Here is an 8,404-nt window from a genome sequence, read left to right on the forward strand (position 1 = left end):
CCACCCTACCACCCCCCACTCCCTCCAGGACCACCCTACCACCCCCCACTCCTCCTGGTCTCTGACCCCCCCAGGACACAGACCAGAGGACACAGGCTAAGCTTATTTCTATGAATCACATGGATGGTGCAGGAAGTGGACCTGCTGACAGCTCACTGCTACTGACACACTCAGGGAAGAGGGTCAGATCACAGAAACGCCACGCTTCACCACTACTCAGCTGAAATGCATCATGGGATTGACTTCACCAGCACCACTTGTTCCATAAAGTCATTTAATAGATCTCAAAACAGATCAGAGAACTTCTTTCTCGACCGGACGTCCGTCCAGCAGACCAGAGTGCGAGCCGAGGCGTCCTCCTCACTTCAGCAGGTGTTTCAGCTGGTCCTGCAGGTTCCTGGAGTGCTCCACACTGCAGGACAGGGACAGGACAGGGACAGAAGAGGGACGGAAGAGGGACGGAATGGGGACATCAGATTCTCTTGCTGTTGCTGCTTCAGACAGAAGGGTTCCAGAACAACCTCCACAGGTAGAACATGAAGATCATGCGGAAGTGCAATAAAAAAAAGCTGTAATTTCGGGGAAATTCCAGCAGGGGGCGATGATTTTGAACCCATTCAAGAATGCCGATTTTCAGAGTGTAAATAACCATATAAAGCTCCCGGTTCCAGACCAGGTTCTGGTCTATCTCTGGTTCTCCACACTCTGGTTTTCACATCAATCATCGGTCGATTTTATTTTACGAGTTTAAGTTTTGCATAAATCGCCCTATCCCCACGCCTCCTCTGTCCACGTGATGCGGTCATGTGACGGGTTGGACCAATCACATTACATCTGGTTTCAAACGTTCAGTGTGGAGACATCCTGCTGGACTCGCTGCAGTCTGCAGAGCGGGACTTCAGAACGCTGCGTGGACGTCAGGAAAGGTCCTCCACTGAATGAGCTCTGGTTTAGACTCACTTCTTCTGGATGGCTTCCTGTCTGTGACACACACACACACACACACACACACACACACACACACACACAGTGAGTCTTTGCAGCGGTTGGGAAGGCTGATGGAGCTGGACTCTGACTCACTGGTACTGCAGGTGTGTGGTGATGATGGACATTTTCCGGAGACTCTGAGAGGACAGGGGGGACAGGGGGGACAGAGGAGACAGTGAGCGGTGCAGACTGTCCATCACACCGCTTGGTGCTGAGCGGCAGTACTCACGTCCTCTGAGTGCAGGATGGCGTCCTCCTGAAGCACCATGTTCCTCGCTGCCTGACCCAGGAGCTGCAACACAGCATCAGTCACATGTCTTCAGTCCGTCAGTCTGAGTGGCGGCTGTCGCCATGACAACAGAGACATGACAGCACAGAGACACTGGGATGTCTCCAGCCTTTATCAGTCTCTACCACTGGATAAAAAGTATCTGGAGCAGACCCCCTCCCCCGATCAATAAGACCTGGTCCTGGATCCTGCTGCATTCAGCTGCCTGAGCTGGAGTCCAGCTGCCTGGCTCGTGCTCACCTGTCCAGGTGAACCTTCCTCGCTCTGCTGGGTCGGGATGAACCTGCCTCTAACCTGACTATAGAGACGGCAGAACCGTGCTGCGGGTTCTGGTTCTGCTCCGCATCTGGACCAGGACTCCGGAGACTCGCTCCAAAAACATTCACCCTGGAATCCAGATCCGGGACAAGTGGCCCACGTGAGCTTGTTTTTTATTTTAAAGTGTGTGACAGAGACGAGCCCCCGGCCCGCACGCCCCCCCACGCCCCCACGCCCCCTCCGCCCGGTTACCTCCTGGCTGCGCGAGCCCTTCAGCACCTGGCGGGTGAGCGCCATCACGTCCCCGCTGCACGAGCCCACCTTGTCGGACAGGAGTCCTTTGACGGACTGGCCGAAGCGCGACTGGCACTCTGCGGCCGCCATTTTCCACTCACACTGCGACGGCGAGCGACCAGGGACAAAAAGGATGCGAAAACAACAGACCGGAGGCTCGCGGGCCACAAGGGGCCGACAAAGGGTTCAGTCCGGTCACGTGCTCATTTTGATAACGGAGAGCACGAGCTGCAGACGGCCACACGGAGAGAGAGCCCGGTGGCCTGGGGAGAGGAGATGCAAAATTCACTCATGAAAAATACATTCATAGCAGTATACTGACGAAAATATTATTAGTCATTCATTTCAGAAAGTCAAATCAAATATATAGATTTGTTACATATGGAATTAATGTTTCAAGAATGTATTTGAATGATTGTGGCTCAGAGGAAAATAAACTCAAAACTTAAACTGCCTCAGATGGCAGCAAGGCATTTTTATTATTTAGCTAGCAACAAAAAAACGGATATTTTCAAAAGAAATTCAAGTCCTCGGAACAGTATGTCCACATCCAGGCTGAATACTTGATTAAGGGTGATTTTGCGTATATTTCTGCATTAATACATTGTGGTCTGCATCCCATCGGTCTGTAGCTCTGCTGTAATGAATCCTGGAGGAAATCAGTCTGTAGCTCTGATCTGTGAAGCATTTACAGACTGTCATTTTCCAACAAAACACTACATGTAAACATCAGAAACGCTGCCATGGATCGCAGCAGCTGTCCCACCATCGCCCCAAGGAATTTAATGCCAGCTGATCGTGGGTCCCTGACGAAGACGGCGGCCGTCCTTGACCTGGGCTGTGTCTCAAAGCGCGTCCTCCTCTGTTCTTGTGAGCTCACGGACTCACCTCAGCAGTCAGACACCAAGTACTGATCCTGATCAAAGGACGCATCTCACCAAGAAATACCCAGATGTGGACTGACTCCGCCCACTCTATCAAGTGTGCATCGGACCAGACTTGTGCAGACTTGAGAAGCGAAAGTACCAAGAATGCATTTTGCAAGAAATGACGGAGGAGTAAACACACAGTAGTGAGTAAAAACATTATGATTATTCAACAAAACAGTTTTAACAGTGTTTCAGACAAGAACACACCAAGCTGTGCAGAATGTTGATCTGGGGTCAGGTTCCACATCGGGCTTACTTGACAATTTGTTCTGATGATTTCAGACATCTGGGCACCGGATGGCGGTCCGAGGCGACCCGGCGCTCCGAGGCGACCCGGCGGTCAGCCGAAGCTGGCTGTGGCTCTGCTGTGGTTAAACGTGAGACCTTTAAAGGATTTTATAGTCTGCTGGTCTGGAATTCTTAAACTAGAAACTCTACTGTGCTTTTAGTTTTTCCGATAACAGCTTTTACAATAAGTTTCAGCTGTGATGGAAATGAAAGGTTGCGGCAGGAACACAGTGTGCGCAGGTATGTTTCAAGGTCTGAAGCCTGGAAACGTGATCCCGGTCTGAGAGGAGGAGGAATGAAGTTATCAGCAGGCAGAAGGCTAACAGCTGCTCGGCCCTGGCTCCGTCCCTGAGGCCGCCGGCTCAGCGTCTCCACCAGCAACAACTAAACTCAAGTTACTGTCAGCACCTGGACCCTCTCACAAGTTCAATGCTACTGTTCATTTACAATATAAAGCTCCAGGGGGTGCTCAATCCTGTTCCTGCAGAGCCGCTATCCAGCATGTCTTCGTTCGCTCCCTGCTTCAACACACCTGAATGCAATTACTGTGTCATCGCCAAGCACCGAACAAAACGCAAGGACGAGCCTGCCACTGCATTCAGTGTGTTGAAGCAGGGAGAGAACGAGAGCATGCTGGGTAGGGGCTCTCCAGGAACAGGACTGAGCACCCCTGCTCCAAATTCACCTCAGCCCAAGGAAGAAACCTGCAGAACCAGACCCAGAGGAGACTTCCTGCAGAACCAGACCCAGAGGAGACTTCCTGCAGAACCAGACTCAGAGGAGACTTCCTGCAGAACCAGACCCAGAGGAGACTTCCTGCAGAACCAGACCCAGAGGAGATTTCCTGCAGAACCAGACTCAGAGGAGACTTCCTGCTCATTATATTTTCTTGGTTTTGACCATGAATATTTATAATAGCTTTTTAAATTAAATTGTAAAATGTATGTATTGCATCAGAGATGAAAACATTACAAAAATTCTGGAATGCTAAATTGGAGTGTGTGTTTCCTTCCAAGAGCATCTTTAATGTGAGCCTGTGTGATATATGTCATCTTTTGATAAGTCCTGAGTCTAAATAACATTCTTCCTCTGACAGCAGGAGGTCTAATCTCACAGCCGGTCTCTGATAACAGGCTGAAGGCCAGCTGCTCTCCGGGAAACCTCTGCAGGACCGCAGGCAGTAAACAGCTCATGGTGCAGACCTGCTCGGCTCCGGGCCCAGAACCAGCCCTCGGCCTCTGTCCCGGGAGTCCTGTGCAGGACTGAGGAGCCTGGCGGTCTGGTGGTCTTCACTACAGATGCCGCTGTAGTGGATGTGGTTAGAAACACACACTGGCAGCAGCTGCTGAAGCCCCCCCCCAGCATGAATGTTCACTCCACTCTTCACTCTGATGTGATGTGGAGTCGATGCCGCTGCCGGCCTCAGCCCATGGTGCTGTTTTTAAGTTCTGAGTTGAATAAATGGACACAGCACCGCAATACTGTATCTACTATCAGAATGTTATTAATATTGTAGGATGAAGAGTCCCGTTTCACTGAGATGAAAACATTTGTCAATCCTGTCAGGGTGGACACAGAGTGGCTGTTCAGCTGGAAGTGGATCAAATGTAGGTTGAAAAAGTATTCCCACCTCCCGGAAAAAAAAAATAAAATAAAAATTAAAGCCATCGCCGCTAGTGCTTCACTCCCTGCTATTGCCGTCAACGTCTCGCGCTCGCTAAGTTGACATTAACACCACACACTGCGGCCTCCAAAACATTACCACCAACTTTATTTGCTGTCAGTCAGTCATGCACAAAATCACAAGAATTTATGGGGTCATGATCTATCATGTCTGTCTGTGTGCTCCTGCAGGTGGCGCTGTAGCACCTATCACAGTCATTCATATATCAGTGTAACCAGCATCATGCATCATATCAGTGATCAAAAAGTCAAGTCAGTCGACAAAGTGTGTGGGTGTAGGGATGTTCATGTATGTTCTGTTGGGGTCTTTGCGCCCCTGATGGAGATGAACTGGAATTGGTCAAAGATATTCTAGACGTGTTTGATCAGTGTCCTCTGCCAGAATTTTGTACAGAGTTTGAAGTGTGTATGTCAAAGTCAGGAGATTGAGGATGGGGGTAAGAGGAGGGGGGGGGGGTAAGAGGAGGAGGGGGGGGTAAGAGGAGGGGGGGCAGTTCAGGCAGCCCAGAGTGGACTGGTGTGGCAGGAAAAGAAGGCATGTTTGAGGGCTTGTTATGGGGAGACTGAGCAACAGATCAAAAAAAGCTGGCTGATTATTGAAGGTCAGTGTGTGTAGATGCAGCCTGCTGAGTTTGGGCTCATTTGGTCCAAACTCCGAGGAGTTCAGTTCATTTGAATAATTGGAAGCCAAACGACATTTCCACATAGACAATGAATGGGTTTTAGAGAAGCCTCTGGAGTGAAAACCATGGAAGCTACAAGAAAGAGCTGATTGACTTTTCTGATCAGGAGGCCACAAAGGAATTTTCTGTCAAGTATGAAAAAGATTGGGCTGAGTTTGGGCTCATTTGGAAGAAAGGAAGTAAGAGTTCAGTTCATTTGAAAAATGAAAAGCGAAATGGAGGCGAATTTTGTATCCAAGATGGCCGCCTTCCTGTTGGTCCCACAGATTTGAGCCCAGAGAGTTTTCTGTTTGTCCCCTCATGCTCTGTCACTGCTGTGAATTTCGTGTTCCTACGTCAAAATATGGCCACTCTGGGGCCATAGGGGTCTGACTGTAGGTGGCGCTGTTGAGCCAGTGTTGATCTGTCACTGTGGAGGTATACATTTTATCGAATTGTTCGCCGGGCCGGTCGCGTAGATACCAAAACACCCCACATTCAGCTATGTTCAGGGGGTGAAAAATGCATTCTCCTGGGACAAAGAATAATCAGAAGAAACTGAGCAAGAACAATACCCTTCGCCGTTACACTGCGTGTTAAATAAATAAATAAATAAATAAATAAATAAATAAATAGTTTGTCTCTAATTTGTTTCTGCAGCCGGGTCTGATGAGCAGGGGATTTTAAGATTCTTCAGGCCTTTAAGTGATTCCCAACCAAACAGCAACAGCTTAACACAAAATACTTGATTTGAATACACTGGGGTAGTCTCCTCCTCGAAATACACAACGAGCTGATCCACACTGCCACGCCTCTCACACCGACCGAGTCCGCTGAGGTCTGCAGATCACCAAGTCCTATCAGGAGCCATTTCCTGTCAAAAAACATGAAGCCACCCCCCCACCCAACATGAAGGCGTCTCTGTATCCGTCCATGCATCCATTTCAAGCGCTTGTCTGGGATCGCCGTGGCGGTTTTGGATATGGGCGACATGGTCCATTGCCCAGGGCGGCATTCTCTAGGGGGCGCCACAGGAATGAAGGGAAAAAAAAAACACATTTATTTGTGCTCAAGCTCATTTGCTCATCAGGTCATGTTATGGGTGACGAATGAGCGCCCTCTAAAGGCGGGAAGTCGCCGCTCACAGAAGTGGATGAAAGCAAACCAAGAAAGGAGGAGGGGGGTGAGCCTGCTGGGCCTCACCCTTCAGGTTCATTACAAGTCAAATTACAACACAAACTGCTTAGAAAGAAAGCACATTTCATTCATAATATTGTATAATATTGAATATATCAAAGACCAAGAGTCTCCGGGCAGAGCTTACGCTATGAACATATTCCTAACTTTATGAACACAGCCATGCCATCCCACAGAGAGCTCAGGAACTAAACTAAAAGCTCATAAAAACCATTCTTATGACGACCAAATACCAATCGATCAAACCGAAAATGAGACCGAAACTCCGACAAAGTCAAAAAATGTTTAAACTGCACGGAGAATCAGCTGATCTTTGTAAACAGAGCGAAAACAGCAGAGACCCACAGAACCATTCATATCACGTTAGAACTAGGATTCCCTGATCAGCTGCAAAATAACTCGCTTTCAACAAAACATCCACTTGGAGATAAATCCACATGATTTAAGTGTGATAAAGTTATTTAAGTGTAGGATATATGGACATTATTTAAGTGTGACAGATGTGGACAATTATATAAATTCTCAGTTATTTTTGTTGCCAATAAAAGGGAAAACGTACGGTGGCCGACAGGTGCAAACGCGCTGCAAACACAGAAAACACATGCAAGAAAGAAATGCTGCAAGAAAAAAATGCTGCAAGAGAAAAAAAACGCCGCAAACACAGAAAACACCTGCAAGAAAGAAATGCTGCAAGAAAGAAATGCTGCAAGAAAAAAATGCTGCAAGAGAAAAAAAACGCCGCAAACACAGAAAACACCTGCAAGAAAGAAATGCTGCAAGAAAAAAATGCTGCAAGAGAAAAAAAACGCCGCAAACACAGAAAACACCTGCAAGAAAGAAATGCTGCAAGAAAAAAATGCTGCAAGAGAAAAAAAACGCCGCAAACACAGAAAACACCTGCAAGAAAAAAAAACACATGCAAGAAACAAAAACACTTGCAAGAAAAAAAAACGCTGCAAGAGAAAAAACCTCTGCAAACACAGAAAACACCTGCAAGAGAAAAATGCTGCAAATTCAATCCACAACGGAAGTGCTCCAGCTCGCTCCAAGAAGAAGAAGAAAAATGTACGGAAGCCCTACAAGGACATGGTCAAATACTTTTTTTTTTTAAATTTCCTCCGCTTTGCCGTGATAACGAGTTAATTCCAGTGGTTTATCGAGAAGTCGACTTATTTTTCCACGTTGTCTTGACAAAACGACAATACGGTGAACCGGGAGTCCCAGTCTTTCACCAGACAGGACGCTCCGCCGCCAGATCTTCACCAGCTCTGCCTTGTGGTCATGAATGTTGAGGCAGGTCATGATGCTGCTGGTCACCAGGCTGTACAGACAGCCCAGGTCCTACTGAGAACAGCTGTCAGTCAGATTAACCCCCACCTGCCAACACTGTTGCCACAACAGCCAATGTTAAAAACTAGCCTACCGCTTTGAGCACACTTCCATTTCCAGTGTTTTATACACCCCTGTTTTCTGATTATTTTCTTTTTTTACAGTGTTAGTTTGTATGAAACGTATCATGGATGCACTGAAACTAATAAATGTGTTCAGTTTTAATGTGGGATGTTTGCATGTCCTCTGTGGATATTTGTGAAGCACAGTTGGACTTAGTTCCTTAAAGAAAAACTCCATTGTATGTGCTAAACTTACACTGCTGGGCTCAGCTGAGGCGTTCTTTAATACTGAAGTAACACTGGAGATCCGTGTGTGCTTGTTTATTTTGAAAGGTCAAACCATCATCAGGTCATGTTAAATCATTTATTTTTATAGGACAGTCTCAAAAAAATGCCTGAATGTTTATCATGTTTGTAGATATTTTG

At 47.5% G+C, this 8,404-nt stretch overlaps 1 protein-coding gene across 2 annotated transcripts; it reads right to left on the bottom strand.

The window, feature by feature from the left end:
* Positions 1 to 260: 260 nt before the first annotated feature.
* On the bottom strand, positions 261 to 2,550 carry borcs7 (BLOC-1 related complex subunit 7). 2 transcript variants are annotated; one of them, XM_030106880.1, is made up of 6 exons: positions 1,787 to 2,550; positions 1,517 to 1,663; positions 1,217 to 1,279; positions 1,081 to 1,124; positions 961 to 981; positions 261 to 412 (listed from the first exon to the last, which is right to left on the bottom strand). In XM_030106880.1, exons 1-6 carry the CDS (start codon positions 1,916 to 1,918, stop codon positions 361 to 363), a joined length of 459 nt encoding a protein of 152 aa, XP_029962740.1. In that variant the 5' UTR covers positions 1,919 to 2,550; the 3' UTR covers positions 261 to 360. The 2 variants fall into 2 exon arrangements, with proteins under 2 accessions (XP_029962740.1, XP_029962741.1); XM_030106881.1 differs by lacking the exon at positions 1,517 to 1,663 and having other exon boundaries at positions 1,787 to 1,957.
* Positions 2,551 to 8,404: the final 5,854 nt, after the last annotated feature.

Source organism: Salarias fasciatus, chromosome 13, assembly GCF_902148845.1.
Source record: "Salarias fasciatus chromosome 13, fSalaFa1.1, whole genome shotgun sequence".
Taxonomy (NCBI): Eukaryota; Metazoa; Chordata; class Actinopteri; order Blenniiformes; family Blenniidae; genus Salarias; species Salarias fasciatus.

Coding starts and splice junctions, on each gene's coding strand:
- borcs7 (XM_030106880.1), bottom strand. CDS start 1,918: ATGGCGGCCGCAGAGTGCCAGTCGCGCTTCGGCCAGTCCGTCAAAGGA. Junction 1,125..1,216: donor CCATCCTGCACTCAGAGGAC/GTGAGTACTGCC, acceptor CTGTCCTCTCAG/AGTCTCCGGAAAATGTCCAT. Junction 982..1,080: donor ACCACACACCTGCAGTACCA/GTGAGTCAGAGT, acceptor TGTGTGTCACAG/ACAGGAAGCCATCCAGAAGA.